Source organism: Hemitrygon akajei, unplaced genomic scaffold (assembly GCF_048418815.1).
Source record: "Hemitrygon akajei unplaced genomic scaffold, sHemAka1.3 Scf000057, whole genome shotgun sequence".
Lineage (NCBI taxonomy): Eukaryota > Metazoa > Chordata > Chondrichthyes > Myliobatiformes > Dasyatidae > Hemitrygon > Hemitrygon akajei.
This window is the reverse complement of record NW_027331943.1, coordinates 1,847,017-1,866,390: the sequence shown is the minus strand read 5'-3', so window position 1 is coordinate 1,866,390 and position 19,374 is coordinate 1,847,017. Positions and strand designations below refer to the sequence as shown.

At 47.0% G+C, this 19,374-nt stretch overlaps 1 protein-coding gene across 1 annotated transcript in view; it reads left to right on the top strand.

The window, feature by feature from the left end:
- The window catches only part of LOC140721546 (NACHT, LRR and PYD domains-containing protein 3-like), an 817,640-nt gene extending 798,978 nt beyond the window's left edge, over positions 1-18,662 (top strand). The window contains exons 9-14 of the mRNA XM_073036371.1: positions 3,375-5,124; positions 12,241-12,327; positions 16,927-17,097; positions 17,253-17,423; positions 17,579-17,746; positions 17,911-18,662. Coding sequence (XP_072892472.1) covers positions 3,375-5,124; positions 12,241-12,327; positions 16,927-17,097; positions 17,253-17,423; positions 17,579-17,746; positions 17,911-17,998 — 2,435 coding nt within the window. The 3' untranslated portion in view covers positions 17,999-18,662. The remainder of the gene's footprint in view (positions 1-3,374; positions 5,125-12,240; positions 12,328-16,926; positions 17,098-17,252; positions 17,424-17,578; positions 17,747-17,910) is intronic.
- The last annotated feature ends 712 nt before the right edge of the window (positions 18,663-19,374 follow it).

Here is a 19,374-nt window from a genome sequence, read left to right as displayed (position 1 = left end):
CCCTTTATTCCATTGCCATCATCTCCGCTAGTATCCTTCTCCAATCTACCTGGGAAAGCTTCTCTCTCGTGCCTCTGTAATTTGCTTTATTCCATTGCGACCATCTCCGCTAGTATCTTTCTCCAATCTACCTGGGAAAGATTCTCTCTCATCCCTCTGTAATTCGCTTTATTCCATTGCGACCATCTCCGCTAGTATCCTTCTCCAATCTACCTGGGAAAGCTTCTCTCTCGTGCCTCTGTAATTCGCTTTATTCCATTGCGATCATCTCCGCTAGTATCCTTCTCCAATCTACCTGGGAAAGCTTCTCTCTCGTGCCTCTGTAATTCGCTTTATTCCATTGCCATCATCTCCGCTAGTATCCTTCTCCAATCTAGCTGGGAAAGATTCTCTCTCATCCCTCTGTAATTCGCTTTATTCCATTGCGACCATCTCCGCTAGTATCCTTCTCCAATCTACCTGGGAAAGCTTCTCTCTCGTGCCTCTGTAATTCGCTTTATTCCATTGCCATCATCTCCGCTAGTATCCTTCTCCAATCTACCTGGGAAAGCTTCTCTCTCGTGCCTCTGTAATTTGCTTTATTCCATTGCGACCATCTCCGCTAGTATCCTTCTCCAATCTACCTGGGAAACCTTCTCTCTCGTGCCTCTGTAATTCGCTTTATTCCATTGCCATCATCTCCGCTAGTATCCTTCTCCAATCTACCTGGGAAAGCTTCTCTCTCGTGCCTCTGTAATTTGCTTTATTCCATTGCGACCATCTCCGCTAGTATCCTTCTCCAATCTACCTGGGAAAGATTCTCTCTCATCCCTCTGTAATTCGCTTTATTCCATTGCGACCATCTCCGCTAGTATCCTTCTCCAATCTACCTGGGAAAGCTTCTCTCTCGTGCCTCTGTAATTCGCTTTATTCCATTGCCATCATCTCCGCTAGTATCCTTCTCCAATCTACCTGGGAAAGCTTCCCTCTCGTGCCTCTGTAATTCACTTTATTCCATAGCGATACTGATACCATAAGTTATGCTTCTCCAATCTACCTGGGAAAGTTTTTCTCTCGTGCCTCTGTAATTCGCTTTATTCCATTGCGATCATCTCCACTAGTATCCTTCTCCAAACTACCTGGGAAAGCTTCTCTCTCGTGCCTCTGTAATTCGCTTTATTCCATTGCGGTCATCTCCACTAGTATCCTTCTCCAATCTACCTGGGAAAGCTTCTCTCTCTTGCCTCTGTAATTCGCTTTATTCCATTGCGATCATCTCCGCTAGTATCCTTCTCCAATCTACCTGGGAAAGCTTCTCTCTCGTGACTCTGTAATTCGCTTTATTCCATTGCGATACTGATACCATGTTATGCTTCTCCCTCTGAAACTGCAGTATGAATTCACTCATATTATGATCACAACCAGTTCAGTGTTCTTTTGCATTAAGCTCCCTTATAAGATCCGAGCTATTACGTAACACCCAATCAAAGACAGAATTTTCCTGAGTAGTTTCAAGCACAAGCTGCTCTAAAACACTCTCTCGTAGGTATTCAATAAATTCCCTCTCTTGCGATCCGACTCCTGAAATTTTTTGGATTTTCTAATTCCCCGTGCATATTGAATTATGTCATCACCTTGATGACACGCCTTTCCCAGCTCCCTTTGCAATCTCAACCCCACACCTTCGCTACTATTTGCAGGCCAATATAGGATTCCCATAAAGCTTTTTTTAACCCCTGTAGTTTCTTATCTCCATCCACAAAGATTCAACATTCTCTAACCCTATGTAACCTCTTTATCAAGATGAGATTCCATCTTGAACCAACACAGCCACACCACCACCGACTATGCCTTCCTTTCCTATTGTCCTTTCGACAAGACGTTTATCCTTTAACGTTAAGCTTCCAATTATGGTCTTCTTTCAGCCACGACTCAGTGATATCCACAACATCATACCGACCAATCTCTAACTGCGCCAAGAGTTCGTCAGCCTTATTCTAAATGCTGCGTGCATTTAAATACAATGCGTTTAGTCCTGCATCTCCCCCCTTTTGAATGTTGTCGATGTGGTACAATTTAACAGTTTGCTCTGTCTGTATTTGAACCCAGTCATTGGCTTTTCCTTCCTTACATTCATGTTAAACCCATCATCTACTTGTAAAACTGCTGGTTCATTCACAGCTTTATCGTCCTAGTTCCAGTCCCCCGGCCAAAACACTCCCAACAGCTCCAGTAAATCTGCCCGCAAGAATATTGGTCCTCATCGTCCTAGTTCCAGTCCCCCGGCCAAAACACTCCCAACAGCTCCAGTAAATCTGCCCATAAGAATATTGGTCCTCATCGGATTCACGTGCAACCCGTGCCTTTTGTACAGGTCCTACTTACCCCGGAAGTGGTCCCAATTATCCAGAAATCTGAATTCCTGCCCCCTGCTCCAAATGCTCTGCCACACATTTCTCTGCCACCTCATTCTATTCCTATTGCCACTGTTGGGTGGCACAGGCAGCAATCCTGAGATCACTACTTTTGAGGTCCTGTTCCTCAGCTTTTTTCCTAATCCCTGTGTTCTGTTTTCCAGACCTCCTCCCTTTGCTTTTCCTATGTCGTTGTTACCAATGTTTGTCACGACTTCTGGCTGCTCAACCTCCCTTCTCAGGATATTGTGGACGCGTCCAGAAACATTTCGGACAATGGCACCTGAGAGGCAAAGTACCATCGGTGTGCACAGAATCGCCTACCTGCCCTCCTGACTTTAGAGTTCCCTATTACCACTGCCATCCTCTTCAACTTCCTGCTCTTCCGCACATCATCGGGGAATTGCCCGAGTTCATGTACCGGCTCCTCGGAGAATAAGAGACTGTAGACCAGTGCGGGGTGTGTTACATCGTGACTGGCTCAGCCTGGAAAAGGAAACTGAAATTATGTTCCTTTTCTGTGGCTCAGTACTGACAGCTTCATCCTAAAGGAGTGTCAAGAACATGGGGTCCATTGTGAGAGAAGTAAAAGTCAGTAGAGCAAGTAAATGCCCCCTCAGCCCCACGGTTACCCTCTGCAGGGTTGCACAATTCAGCAGAAGCTGAGCAGTGAAAGCAGTGAAACCACCCGCTCCACACAACACTCTCCTCTCCAGAATCACGTGTGCACTTGGTGCTCGCTGGAACACCGGGGAATCTGCAAACTACCAAAAGAGGGGAGAGTGGAGCCTTTAACAGCGGTTCTGAGTTAGATCAGAAATGTTTCTGGGCCGTCGTTCACTTTCAGACACTCTTATTTCTGATCACCCGATTTCACCCAATTAGTGTCTTTAACGAGTATTTTTTTTATTAAAGGAAATATGTCGTGAGCTCCATGTTAATCAGATCAGGCATTGACAACCTATTTCTTTCCGTCATAAGATGTTCGAAGGAAACACATGGAGACTCTGCGGACACAAACTGAAAAACTGAGAGTGAACACGATCCTGATGAGGGAGAAGGTGAAGGTTTTCCAGCTGGTTGATCGATACGCTGAGCTCACGGTCATTTCTACTGTTCGAGATCGGAGACTGGTGGAACATGAGCTGCTGGCAAGAGGCAGAGACCACGAGGAGTGGAGAGAGAAACATCTCCGTGGTAAGCTGGAAAAAATCCGGACTGATCAGTTATTCAAGAAGAGCTTTGTTCAAAAATTGAAAATATCTGTCTTTAGAAACAAATCCGGGATGTCCGCAGCAGTGGCCGGAGTCCCAGGGATCGGGAAAACAACAATGGTACAAAAGATTGTTTATGACTGGGCCACGGGGAAGATATACCAACAGTTCCAGTTTGTCTTCTGTTTCAAATTCCGGGATTTAAACTCCATTAACTGCAAAATAAACCTGAAAGAACTGATTCTGCATCAGTATCCCTACTTTGGGAATATCCTGGGAGAGATCTGGAAACACACAGAGGGATTGCTGTTCATATTCGATGGATTGGATGAATTAAAGGACAAAATCAACTTTGTTGATGGTCGGAGAGACACAGAATCACAGTACACAGGTCCTGAATTCAAGTGCAACGTGTCTGACATTGTGTACAGTTTAATCCAGGGCAAGCTGCTCCCAGGGTGTTCAGTGCTGGTGACCACCCGCCCCACCGCGTTACATTTATTGGAAAAGGCAGACATCAGAGTCTGGGCTGAAATCCTGGGATTTTTTGGTGAGGAACGGAAGGAATATTTCATCAGACATTTTGAAGATCAGAAGGTGGCAGCAGCTGTTTACAAACACGTGAAGGAGAACGAGATCCTGTACACCATGAGCTACAACCCCTCCTACTGCTGGATCCTCGCTCTGGCACTGGGCCCCTTCTTCACACAAAGAGTCAGGGACCCGCAGCGAGTTCCCAAGACCATCACCCAACTGTATTCCTACTATATTTACAACATCCTGAAAAACCACGGCCGTGAGATTGAGAACCCCCGTGATGTGTTACTCAGGGTTGGTCAGATGGCCTTCAGAGGAGTGTCCGAGAGGAAGATTGTGTTTACAGATGGAGATTTGATCAACTACAATCTGCAGCCTTCCCAGTTCCTGTCCGGGTTCCTGATGGAGCTTTTGGAGAGAGAGGATTGTGCCCGGAGCGTGGTGTATACATTCCCACACCTCACCATCCAAGAGTTTGTAGCTGCAGTCGCACAATTCCTGAATCCACATCCCGGGGATATCCTGAAATTCCTCACTGAAGCCCACAACACGACAGATGGGCGATTTGAGGTATTTCTCCGTTTTGTTGCTGGTCTCTCCAACCCAATGTCAGCTCGGACCCTGGAGGAGTTTCTGGGTCCATTTACTCATCAAACAACCTGCCGGGTGATTGACTGGGTGAAGGTGGAGGTTAAACGCCGGACTGGAAACATGAGGAGTGAAGCTGGTGAAAGGAGCCTCCTGAACACATTACACTACCTGTTTGAGTCTCAGAATCGTGGACTGTCTCAGGCCGCACTGGGATCTGTGGAAACACTTTCATTCAGTGGAATGACACTAACCCCAATTGACTGCGCGGTCCTGTCTCATGTCATCGGACTCTGTGATACAATGAAACACCTGAACCTGGAGAACTGCCACATTCAGTGTGAAGGAATCCAGCGGCTGGGACCCGGGCTGCACAAGTGCCAGGATTTGAGGTAACTTGACTTATCTCTCACTCTGAACTGTGAAACTGTTCTATTGTGCCGTTTCAATATAAAGGTATTTGGGTTAAACTGTGATAAATAAGATTGTGATGAATTGTGACAAATGCCTAGGGGATCAGTATTAATCCCCCAAGGACGGGAGGGTTCTGCAGATCCTTCTGAAAGGATCTTGGAGACTTCAACAGATCAGTGAAAAACGGCCAATGGTTTAATGGTAGTAAATCACAGGAATGGCCGTGTTTCTCGCTGCCTGTGACACATCCATTGACAATGTTCCTTCTCACTGTTACTGACACCCAGACCAACACTGACTGCAGCAGGTGGGTCAGAGATTCACGCCCACTTCCCATTGAGGGCCAAGAGACCGTCAGCAGACAGTCCCAGTGAGAAGGAAAGAAATACCATTGTGAGATTGTCCTCCCACTTCTATTCCCCGTGTGTGACTTTGCTCACTTCCAGATACGCAGAGAGAGAGGACGCATCTCCTCTGGGACTCTGTTCACACCCAACACACACCAACAAAAAAATTCTGCATCCTCTCGTCTTGTAGGACTATAGTTTACCCTTGAAATCCCCCTGTGGGACTTTTCATCCCAATCCCCCTTCGATACTTAGGGATCTCGTCCCCATCCCCATTCCTCCTGTGAGCTCATGATTACCCATTCCATTCCCTCCAGTGGTATCCCTTCCCATTCCCCCATCTGCCTGTGGGATCTCTCTTCGCCATCCCCCTTCATCCTGTGGGATCTCTCTACCCCATTCCCCTTCCTCCTCTGGGTTCTCTCTTCCCCATTCCCTTCCCTCCAGTGGTATCCCTTCCCATTCCTACATCCGCCTGTGGGATCTCTCTTCGCCATCCCCCTTCATCCTGTGGGGTCTCTCTTCCTCATCTCCCTTCCTCCTGTGGGATCTCTCAACCCCATTCCTCTTCCTCCTGTGGGTTCTCTCTTCCCCATTCCCTTCCCTCCAGTGGTATCCCTTCCCATTCCCACATCCGCCTGTGGGATCTCTCTTCGCCATCCCCTTCATCCTGTGGGATCTCTCTTCCCCATCCCCCTTCCTCCTGTGGGAACTCTCTACCCCATTCTCCTTCCTCCTGTGGGTTCTCTCTTCCCCATTCCCTTCCCTCCAGTGATATCCCTTCCCATTCCCCCATCCGCCTGTGGGATCTCTCTTCACCATCCCCCTTCATCCTGTGGGATCTCTCTTCCCCATCCTCCTTCCTCCTGTGGGATCTCTCTACCCCATCCCCTTCCTCCTGAGGGATCTCTCTTCCCCATCCCCCTTCCTCCTGAGGGATCTCTCTTCCCCATCCCCCTTCCTCCTGTGGGATCTCTCTATCCCATCCCCCTCCTGTGGGAACTGTCCTCCCCATCCCCCTTCATAGAATCGTAAAATAATAGAACACTACAGCACAGAAAACAAGCCATTCGGCCCTTCTGCTCTGTTCCGAAACTTCATTCCGCTAGTCCCATTGACCTGCAAGCCAGTCCATAACCCTCCAGACCTCTCCCATCCATGCATCTATCCAATTTATTCTTAAAGCTTAAGAGTGAGTCCACATTTTCTACATCAGATGGCAGCTCGTTCCACACTCTCACCACTCTCTGAGTGAAGAAGTTCCTCCTAATGCTCCACCTAAACCTTTCCCCTTTCACGCTGAAGCCATGTCTTCTCATATTTATCTCTCCCAATCTATGTTGAAAGAGCCCATTTGCATCTACCCTGTCTATGCCCCTCATAATTTTATAAACTTCTATCAAATCTCCCCTCATTCTTCTGCGCTGCAAGGAATAAAGTCCCAACCTGTTCAATCTTTCACTGTAGCTCAACTCTTGAAGACCCGGTAATCATTTCTGCACTTTTTCAAGCTTACTGATATCTTTCCTATAGTTAGGTGACCAGAACTGCACACAGTACTCCATATTTGGCCTCAACCTTGTCTTATACAACCTCACCATAACATCCTAACTCCTATACTCAATACTTTGATTTATGAATACAAGGATGCCAAAAGCCTTCTTTACAAACCTGTCTACCTGTGACGCCACTTTCAGGGACTTATGTATCTGAACCCCCAGATCCCTCTGTTCCTCCGCACTCTTCAGTGCCCTACCGTTTATCGTGTATGTCATACCTTGATTCGTCCTTCCATAATGCAACACCTCACACTTGTCTGCATTAAATTCCATCTGCCATTTTCTGGCCCATTTTTCCAGTTGGCCCAGATCCCTCTGCAAGCGTTGAAAGCTTTCCTCGCTGTCCACAACGCCTCTATCTTAGTGTCATCAGCAAACTTGCTGATCCAATTTATCACATTATCATCTAGATCATTGATATAGACAACAAACAACAATGGTCCCAGCACAGATCCCTGGGGCCCACCACTAGTCACAGGCCTCCAGTCTGAGAAGCAATCATCTACTACCACTCTCTGTCTTCTCTGACACAGCCAATTTCAAATCCAGTTTACAACCTCTCCATGGATACCTAGTGTCTGGACCTTTAGAACTAACCTTTTATGTGGGACCTTGTCAAAGGCCTTACAAAAGTCCATGTAGACAACATCCACTGCCTTTCCTTCATATGCACTCTTGGTAACCTCCTCGAAAAACACTACAGGATTCATTAAAAATTATCTAAAATGCACAAAACAATGCTGACTATCTTCAATAAGCTCTTGGATGTCCAAATCCTTGTATATCCGATCTCTCAGAACATCTTCCGATAATTTACATACTACTGATGTCAGCCTTACTGGCCTGTAATTACCTGGTGCACTTTTGGAGCCTTTTTCAAACAACAGAACTACATGAGCTACCGTCCAATCCTCTGGCACCGCACCCGTGGCTGAGGACATTTTAAATATTTCTGCCAGGGCCCCTGCAATTTCTACATTAGTCTCTCTCAATGTCCAAGGAAATATCATGTCAGGCCCGGGGGATTTATCTACCTTTATTTGATGTAAGGCAGCAAGCAGCTTCTCCTCTTTAATCTCTATATGTTCAATGACACTACTGTTTGTTTGCCTTAATTCCATATACGTTATGCCAGTTTCCTGAGTAAACACTGACGCAAAAAAAAAACTGTTTAAAATCTTCCCCATTTATTGAGGCTCCACACATAGACGACCTTCTTGGGGGCACATTTTGTCCTTTACTATCCTTTTACGTTGAATATATTTGTAGAAACCCTTCGGGTTTACCTTCACATGATCTGCCAAAGCAACCTCATGTCTTCTTTTTGCCTTCCTGATTTACTTCTTTCGTAATCCCTTACATTTTCTTTACTCTTCAATTATCTCATTTGTTCCTTGTTGCCTAGACCTGCGAAACACCTACTTAACCGGATCGCCAATATCCCTTGAGAACCAAGGTTCACTGTGCCTGTTAAATTTGCCTTTAATCCTGGGAGGAACATGCAAACTCTGCACTCTCAAAATTTCACCCTTGAAGGCGTTCCACTTAGTGGACACATCCTTGCCAGAAAACAACTTATCCCAATCCACTCTTAGCAGATCCTTTCTCATTTCCACAAAATTGGCCCTTCTCCAATTCAGAACCTTAACTGGTGGACCAGTCCTATCCTTATCCATAATTATCTTGAAACTAATGACATTATGGTCACTGGACCCAAAATGTTCGCCGACACATACTTCTGTCACATGACCTGTCTGGTTCCCTAATAGGAGATCAGGTACTGCACCCTCTATCGTTGGTACCTCAGTATATTGATTTAGAAAACTTTCCTGAACACATTTGACAAATTCCACGCCATCTAACCCTTTCTCAGAGTGGGAGACCCGGTCAATATGTGGAAAGTTAAAATCCTCTACGATTATAACTTTCTGTTTCTTACATTGGTCTGCTACCTCTCTACAGATTTGCTCCTCCAATTCTTTCTGCCTATTGGACGGTCTATAATACAACCCTATTAGTATGGTCACACCTTTCCCGTTCCACAGCTCCACCCATATGGCCTCTGTAGACAATCCCTCCATCTACGCACAGCTGTCACATTTTCCCTGACTCGTAATGCCACTCCTCCCCCTTTCATCCCTAACCTCTATTATGTCTGAAACACCAAATCATGAAGCTGGCACTTTTATGGAGTATAAAAGTGGATAAATATCCGGATCCTGACGGGATATTCCCTAGGACCATGAGGGAGGTTAGTGTAGAAATAGCAGGGGCTCTGACAGAAATATTTTAAATGTCATTAGAAACGGGGATGGTGCCAGAGGATTGGCTTATTGCTCATGTGGTTCCATTGTTTAAAAAGGGTTCTAAGAGTAAACCTAGCAATTATCGGCTTGTCAGTTTGACGTCAGTGGAGGGTAAATTAATGGAAAGTATTCTTAGAGATGGTATATATGATTACCTGGATAGACCGGGTCTGATTAGGAATAGTCAACATTTATTTGTACGTGGAAGGTCATGTTTGACAAATCTGATTGAAATTTTTGAAGAGGTTACGAGGAAAGTTGATGAGGGTAAAGCAGCGGATGTTTTATATATGGACTTCATTAAGGCCTTTGACAAGGTTCCGCATGGAAGGTTAGTTAGGAAGGTTCAATCGTTAGGTATTAATATTGAAGTAGTAAAATGGATTCAACAGCGGCTGAATGGGAGATGCCAGACAGCAGTGGTGGATAACTGTTTGTCAGGTTGGAGGCCGATGACTAGTGGTTTGCCTCAGGGATCTGTACTGGGTCCAATGATGTTTGTCATATACATTAATGATCTGGATGATGGGTGGCAAATTGGATTAGTAAGTATGCAGATGATACTAAGGTAGGTGGCGTTGTGGTTAATGAAGTAGGTTTTATAAGTTTGCAGAGAGATTTAGGCCACTTAGAAAAGTGGTCTGAACGATGGCAGATGGAGTTTAATGCTGATAAGTGTGAGGTGCTACACTTTAGTAGGAATAATCCAAATAGTACATACATGGCAAATGGTAGGGCATTGAAGAATGCAGTAGAACAGGGTGATTTAGGAATAATGGTGCATAGTTCCCTGAAGGTGGAATCTCATGTGGATAGGGTTGTGAAGAAAGCTTGTGGTATGCTAGCCTTTATAAATCGGAGCATTGAGTATGGGAGTTAGGATGTAATGTTAAAATTGTACAAGGCATTGGTAAGGCCGAATTTGGAGTACTGTGTACAGGTCTGGTCACTGAATTATAGGAAAGATGTCAACAAAATAGAAAGAGTACAGAGGAGATTTACTAGAATGTTACCTGGGTTTCAGCACTTAAGTTACAGGGAAAGATTGAACAAGTTAGGTCGTTATTCTTTGGAGCGTAGAAGGTTGAGGGGGGGACTTGATAGAGGTACTTAAACTTATGAGGGGGTTAGGCTTTTTCCATTGCGAAGAAGGGAGATTCAAACAAGAGGACATGAGTTGAGAGTTGGGGGCAGAAGTTTAAGGGCAACCCAACGGAGAATTTCTTTACTCAGAGAGTGATAGTTGTGTGGAACGAGCTTCCAGTAGAAGTAGTAGAGGCAGGTTCGCTATTGTCATTTAAATTAAAATTGGATAGGTATATGGGCAGGAAAGGAATGGAGGGTTATGGGCTGAGTGCGGGTCAGTGGGACTAGGTGAGAGTAAGTGTTCGGCACGGACTAGAAGGGACGAAATTGCCTGTTTCCGTGCTGAAATTGTTATATGGTTATATAGTTATTAGTCCTGCCCCTCCTGCAACCAAGTCTTACTAATAGCAATAATGTCGATATCATCATGTGCCAATCCACGACTAAACTCATCTGCCTTACATGCAATACTCATTGCATTGAAATAGATGCACCTGTGAACATTTCTCTCACATACAAACCATTGATATTTGTCTATACAAGCAGTCCTCGCGTGACCTTTATCCTCCTCCACATCACTATCTGCTCTAACACTCTGGTTTCCCTCCCGCTGCAATCTAGTTTAAAATCCCCGGAGAAGAACTTGCTAACCCACCGGCAAGGATGTTAGTCCCCTCCAGTTCAGGTGCAAATTGTCCAATTCGAACTGGTCCCACCTCCCCTGGAAGAAAGCCCAATTGTCCAGAAACATGAACTCCTCCCTCCTGCACCATCCTCTCAGCCACGTATTTAGCTGCATTATTCTCCTATTTCTACCCTCAGTAGCGCGGGGTACGGGTAGCAATCCACCTATGGGATCTCCCTTCCCCATCCCCTTACTCCTGTGGGATGTCCCTTCCCCATCTGACATCCTCCTCTGGGATCACTCATCCATCCTTCTTCCTCCTGTGGGATCTCTCTTCCCCTTCCCCCTTCCTCCTGTGGGATCTCTCTTCCCCATCCCCCTTCCTCCTGTGGGATCTCTTTCCCATCCCCCTTCCTTCTGTGGGATCTCTCTTCCCCATCCCCTTCCTCCTGTGGGATTTCTCTTCCCCCATTTCCCTTCCTCCTGTGAGTTCTCTCTCCCCCATCCCTTTCCTCCTGTGGGATCTCTTTTCCCCATCCCCCTTCCTCTTGTGGGATCTCTCTTCGCCATCCCCCTTCCTCTTGTGAGATCTCTTCCCCATCCCCCTTCCTCCTGTGGGATCTCTCTTCCCTATCCCCCTTCCTCCTGTGGGGTCTCTCCGCACCCCCGTCCTCCTGTGGGATCACTCTTCTCCATCTCCCTTCCTCCTGTGGGATCTCTCTCCCCCATCCCCCTTCCTCCTGTGGGATCTCTCTTCCCCCATCCCCCTTCCTCCTGTGGGATCTCTCTTCCCCATTCCCCTTCCTCCTGTGGGACTTCTCTCCCCCGTCACCCATCCTCCTGTGTGATCTCTCTTCCCCATCCCTTTAGCTCGGTTGGGTCTATTTCACTGTGTCCCATTGACATTTCTACATTTCTGTGTAGAACATTTTGATTAGCCATGTGGAAATGAGACAAAATATGTAGAGTTTACAGAGTCACACTGACAAACTAATTACTGATATTCGGTGAATACCTTGGAGCTGGGCAGTGAGGGCAATAACAGTGATGGGATCTGCAATCAGTGATTGGCTGAAGTGTTTAATGTTTCCTGAAATATCCGAGCGAGAGAAATTCCCTCAGCTCCACGATTTGAATCAGTTCGTTCATCAATCTGTCTGTTTGTGTTTAGACTTGGGCGGAATGAACTGGGAGATTCAGGAGTGAAACTGGTGTCTGCGGCTCTGAGGAACACGGAGTGTAAAATACAGAAACTGGAGTAAGTACCAGACTGTGGGAGATTGTGTTTACAGTCACTGGGTGTCTGACACTGAACATTAATGTGATCAGTAGAAACAAAGAAACATAGAAAACATACAGCACAATACCGGTCCTTCGGCCCACAAAGCTGTGCTGAACATGTCACTACCTTAGAATTACCTCGGTTTTACCCATAGCCCTCTATGTTTCTAAGCACCATGCAGCCATCCTGGAGTTAAAAGATCCTATCGTTTCCGCCTCCATCACTACCACTAGCAGCCCATTCCACGCACTCACCACTCTCTATGTAAAAAAACTTACCCCTGACCTCTCCTCTGTACCTACTTCCAAGCATCTGAAAACTGTGCTCTCTTATCCTAGCCATTTCAGCTCTGGGGAAAAGCCTCAGATTATCCACATGATCAATGCCTCTCATCATCTTATACAACTCTATCAGGTCACATCTCATCCTCCTTCGCTCCAAGGAGAAAAGGCTGAGTTTAATCAACCTATTCTCATAGGCATGCTCCCCAATTCAGGCAACATCCTTGTAAATCTCCTCTGCACCCTTTCTATAGCTTCCACATCCTTCCTGTAGTGAGGCGATCAGAACTGAGCACAGTACTCCAACTGGGGTCTAACCAGAGTCCTATACAGCTGCAACATTACCTCTCGGCTCCTAAATTCAATTCCACGATTGATGAAGACCAATAGACCGTACGCCTTCTTAACTACAGAGTCAACCTGCATAGCAGCTTTGATTGTCCTATGTACCTGGACCCCAAGATCCCTCTGATCCTCCACACTGCCAAGTCTTACCATTAATACTACATTCTGCCATCATATTTGACCTACCAAATTGAACCACTTCACACTTATTTGGGTTGAACTCCAACTACCACTTCTCAGCCCAGTGTTGCATCCTATCAATGTCCCATTGTAACATCTGACAGCCCTCCACACTATGCACAACACCCCCAATCTTTGTGTCATCATCAAACTCACTAACCCTACCCTCCACTTCCTCATCCAGGACATTTATAAAAATTCACAGACTTGGGGTCCCAGAACAGATCCCAGAGTCACTCCACTGGTCACCGGCCTCCATGCAGAATATGACCGTCTACAACCACTCTTTGCCTTCTGTGGGCAAGCCAGTTCTGGATCCACAAAGCAATATCCCCTTGGATCCCATGCCTCCTTACTTTCTCAATAAGTCTTGCATGGGGTACCATATCAAATGCCTTGCTGAAATCCATAAACACAACATCTACTGCTCTACCTTCATCAATGTGTTTAGTCACATCCTCAGAAAAATCACTCAGGCTCGTAAGGCATGACCTGCCTTTGACAAAGCCATGCTGACTATTCCATATCATATTTTGCCTCTCCAGATGTTCATAAATCCTACCTCTCAGGATCTTCTCCATCAACTTACCAACCACTGAAGTAAGACTCACTAGCCTATAATTTCCAGGGCTATCCCTACTCCCTTTCTTGAACAGGTGAACAACATTTGCGACCCTCCAATCCTCCAGAACCTCACACGTCTTCATTGATGATGGAAAGATCGTTGCCAGAGGCTCAGCAATCCCCTCCCTCGCTTCCAACAGTAGCCCGGTGTACATCTCATCCAGTCCCAGTGTCTCATCCAACTTGATGCTTTCCAATAGCTCCACCACATCCACTTTCTTATAATCTACATTCTCAAGCTTTTCAGTCCACTGCAAGTCATCCTTGCAATCGCCAAGATCGTTTTCCGTCATGAACACTGAAGCAAATGTTACGTATCAGTGACACGTGACAGTGGTACCCTTGTTACGTGAATGGGGTTGAAGCTATACTGGACTTGAGGTAATGGTCTTGTGATGGTGGAGTGACGTCATTTTCCCGCCAGTGGAGGTCACGTAACAGTTATTTTTTTATAGGGTATAAAAGGAAGACCCCACCCTGTGGGGTGGGGCAGTTCGTGGCTGGATTTGCCATGTTGACTTCATGCCACTGCGTGTTTTAATGTTATGACGCAGTTTAGTTGAAAAATGAAGTTTTATCTAATGCCTAAAGTTTAAAAGGTCATTGCCAGCCGTTTCTTTACAATACTGCTAGTGGAGAGTGAAGATCGGATTCGGGAGTTAAAGATCGAGGAGAATCGAATTTCGACGGGAAAACGGGTTCGACCTTTCACATCTTATCCTCTTGCTCTTCACATACTTGTAGAATGCTTTAGGGTTTTCCTTAATCCTATCCGCCAAGGCTTTCTCATGGCCCCTTCTAGCTCTCCTGATTTCATTCTTAAGCTCCTTCCTGCTAGCCTTATAATCTTCCAGATTCATGTTATTACCTAGTTTTTTGAACCTTTCGTAAGCTCATCTTTTTCTCTTGACTAGATTTACAACAGCCATTGTGCAGCACGGATCTTGTACCCTACCATCCTTTCCATGTCTCATTGGAACGTACCTATTCAGAACCCCACACAAATATCCCCTGAACATTTTCTACATTTCATCGGTGTGTTTCCCTGAGAACATCTGTTTCCAATTTATGCTTACAAGTACCAGCCTGACAGCCTCATAGTTCCCCTTACTCCAATTAAAGGTTTCCTTAACTTGCCTGATCCTATCCGTCTCTAAGGGTATGGTAAAAGAGATAGAATTGTGATCACTGTCTCCAAAATGCTCTCCCACTGAGAGACTTGACACCTGGCCAGGTTCATTTCCCAATACCAGATCAAGTACAGCCTCTCGTCTTGTAGGATTATCTACATATTTTGTCAAGAAACCTTCCTGAACACACTCAACAAACTCCACCCAATCTAAACCCCTTGCTCTAGGGAGATACCAATCAATATTTGGGAAATTAAAATCTCACACCTCAACAACCTTATTATTGTTACTCCTTTCCAGAATCTGTCTCCCTATCTGCTCCTCGATGTCCCTATTACTGTTGGGTAGTCTATACAAAACACACAGTAGAGTTATTGACCCCTTCCTGTTCCTAACTTCCACCCACAGAGACGCCGTTGACAACCCCTCCATGACTTCCTCCCTTTCTGTAGCCGTGACACTATCTCTGATCAACAGTGCCAGGTCCCCACCTCTTTTGCCTCCCTCCCTGTCCTTTCTGAAACAATTAAATCCTGACACTCGAAGTAGCCATTCCTGCCCCTGCACCATCCAAGTCTCTGTAATGGCCACCACATCATATCTCTGAGAGCTGATCAACGCTCTAAGCTCATCCGTTTTATTCATCATACTCCTTGCATTAAAATAGACACATCTCAAACCATCAGACTGAGTGCCTCCCTTCTTTATCACCTGCGTATCCTCCCTTTCACACTGTCTCCAAATTCTCTCTATTTGTAAGCCAACCTCCCTCTCCTCCGTCACATCAATTTGTTTCCCTCCCCCCTGCAATTCTAGTTTAAACTCTCCCCAGTAGCCTTAGCAAACCTTCCTGCCAGGATATTGGTCCCCCGGGAATTCAAGTGCAACCCGTCATTTTTGCACAGGTCACAGCTGCTCCAAAACAGGACCCAATGATCGAGACATCTGAATCCCTGCCTCCAGCTCCAATCCCTCAGCTAAACATATATCGTCCACCTCATCCTAATCTTATTCTCACTGTCACGTGGCACAGTGTATAGTAAACGAGATAGAATTGTGATCACTATCTCCAAAATCCTCTCGCACTGAGAGACTTGACACCTGGCCAGGTTCTTTACTGTGATCTCTCCCTTTTCCTACCTATGTCACTGGTACAAATATGGACCACAACCTCTGGCTGTTCTCCCTCCCACTTCAGGATATCTTGGACGTGATCAGAAACATCCCAGACCCTGGCACCTGCGAGGCAAACTACCATCCGACTTTCTTTCCTGCGTCCACAGAATCATCTGTCTGACCCCCTAACTATAGTCCCCTATCTCTGCTGCCTTCCTCTTCCTTTCCCTGCCCTCCTGAGCCACAGGGCCAGACTCTGTGCCAGACTGAGTTGTTGCAACCCCTCCAGCAGTACTCGAACAGGAGTACTTATTGTCAAGGGGTACAGCCACAGGGGTACTCTCTAGTTCCTGCTTCTTGCCCTTCCCTCTCATGACTGTGAAACAATTCTTCAGTCTCCCGTGGCCCCGGTGTGACCACCTACCTGTAACTCCTCTCTATCACCTCCTCGCTCTCCCTGACCAGACGAAGGTCATCGAGCTGCATCTCCAGTTCCCTAACTCGGTCCCTAAGGAGCTGCAGCTCGACACACCGGGTGCAGATGTTGCCGTCCAGGAGGCTGGGAGTCTCCAGGATCTCCCACATCTGACACCGAGCACAGAAAACCAGCCTCACACACATACTCTCTGTCTGTATTGTAAACAGATAACCTACCTCGCCTCGACCATTTATCGCCGAAGCCCCGTTGAGCCAAAGCATTCCTACTCTGTCTCCCGCTCCTCTGACGCTCGCTCTGTAAATCTGTCTTCCTTTTAAACTCTTCTCGCCGTTCTCACTGGCCGACTTGCGCAGTCGTGCTGAATAAAAAATCAGTAATTGTGTTACTGAGAAACACTGGGGATTTGTACCGTCTCCTGTCTCTCCGTGTCCTTCACCCTCACTCTCTCTCTCATCTCCAGGCTGATCAATGTCGGTCTCACAGATTCTGGTGCCAAGGATCTCGTCTCCGCTCTCAGTACAAACCCATCACTGACGGTGCTGGACCTGAGTAATAATAAACTGGGAGATTCAGGAGTGAAACTGGTATCTGCGGCTCTGAAGAAGTGGAAGGGTAAAATACAGAAACTGAAGTAAGTACCAGACCGTGGGAGATTGTGTTTACAGTCACTGGGTGTCTTTCACTGAACATTAATGTGATCAGTAATTCTGTTGCTGTTAAACACTGGGGATTTGTACAGTCTACTGTCTCTCTGTGTCCTTCACCCTCACTCTCTCTCATCTCCAGGCTGAAACGTGTCGGTCTCACAGATTCTGGTGCCGAGGATCTCGCCTCCGCTCTCAGTACAAACCCATCACTGACAGAGCTGAGCCTGAGTGATAATAAACTGCAAGATTCAGGAGTGAAACTGGTGTCTGCGGCTCTGAGGAACCCGGAGTGTAAAATACAGAAACTGTGGTAAGTACCAGACTGTGAGAGATTGCGTTTACAATCACTGGGTGTCTGACACTGAATATTAATGTGATCATTAATTGTGTTTCTGATAAACACTGGGGATTTGTACCGTCTCCTGTCCCTCTGGGTCCTTCACCCTCACTGTCTCTCATGTCCAGGTTGGACATTGTCGGTCTCACAGATTATGGTGCCGAGGATCTCGTCTCCGCTCTCAGTACAAAACCATCACTAACGGTGCTGGACTTGGGTCACAACTCACTGACAGACCGATCTGTCCCCTCTCTCCGCCGCCTCATACTGACCCTCCCGAGTCTGGAGTGGATCGGGTGAGTGTTTGTGTTAATGTTCAATGTGATAAAATATCAGCGGATCCGCGGGTTTTCTGGTGATATTTGTCTGTGAGTGTTGTTGAAACATTAACCCCGGTCCCCTGTTACTGACGCTATTGTGTAATCTGTTTATTTCCTCTCTATTCTCCCATCTGCTTCAGGCTGGAGGTGAATCAGTTCAGTGAGACCGGGAGGAAGGAATTGAGATCTCTGCGGGAACTCAGACCCCGACTGACAATGTGGATCTGAACATCTGAATGTGGGAACAACCCCGCCCGCGGGATGGCGACATTTTAGCCGAGTCTCCGCCCCCCCCCCCCCCCCCCGCTTTAACTCCCGACCTCCCCTTTAATGGCCGCGCGCCGGGGGTAATTCCCAACGGTTTTTAACGGACCCGGCTCCAGTCTCGAGCTCGGTTACATCGGAAGCCGTCCCGCAGTGACGTATTTTCGCCTGTTGTCCAGTGGCGCAGCTTCCGCCGGATGTGCGGGTTCGAGACCCATCCCACGTGACACTGGGAGAATTGCACAGAGGGGAAGAGTCCGGGGTCCGAGGCTCAGTCTGGGAAACCGGTGTCCCGGGGTGGGATTATCTCCGGAGAGAATCCTTTTGCTCCCTTTGCTGAGGACGGTGCATTCGGCAGTCTGGCCAATATGATGATGTTAAATGGACAAATCCCTCGGCAGTGACCCTGGATCTGCAGCGATCCCGGACACGGCCCTGAAGTGTGATGTTCTAATCATCGGTTTCCCGATGCAGCGTGACGGTGAGAAACGGGAATGATAATTCAAACCGGTCACTCGTTGTCGCCGGTCAGTTAATTGTGTGACTGTGAGAGAGTCGGGAGCAGCTTATTTATTCCCGCACGTCAGCAGCTCACACATTGTTTAATTTACATTTGTCATGATGAAATCAATAAACCTGTAACTTCCTGTCTTGGTGCCGGACTCGAGTTTTATTTCAGGTTTCTGCTGCCCACCCCCCCGCACCCTGTGCACTGCAACAGTGGGTCGGAGCTCCTCACACTGACACAGTAGCGTCTCAGCTCCAGGCTGAGTGAGGTCGGATGCCCAGGATCTCATCTCCACCAAAGCCCCTTCCTGGCTAACTGATCCCCGCAGACAGATAAAATTGACGATAATATCACACGTGAGACCACTGAGGTCCCAAGTACGAGACGGATGGGAGATGGAATACCGGCGTTACACACGGAGTGAAGCTCCCTCCACCGTATGCCATTATACACTCCCAAAGTCAGACACAGAGAGAAGCTTCCTACACACCGTCCCAGCACACACTCCCCGGGTCAGACACAGAGTGATTCTCCCTCCACACTGTCACATCACACACTCCCGGGGTCAGACACAGAGACAATCTCCCTCCACACTGTCCCATTACACACTACAGGGACCAGACACAGAGTGAATGTCCCTCCACACCGTCCCATCACACACTCCCGGGGTCAGACACAGAGTGAATCTCCCTCCACACCGGCCCATCACACACTCCCGGGACTAGACACAGAGTGAATCTTGCTACACACCGGCACATTACACACTCCCGGGACCAGACACAGAGTGAATCTCCCTCCACACCGTCCCACCACACACTCCCGGGGTCAGACA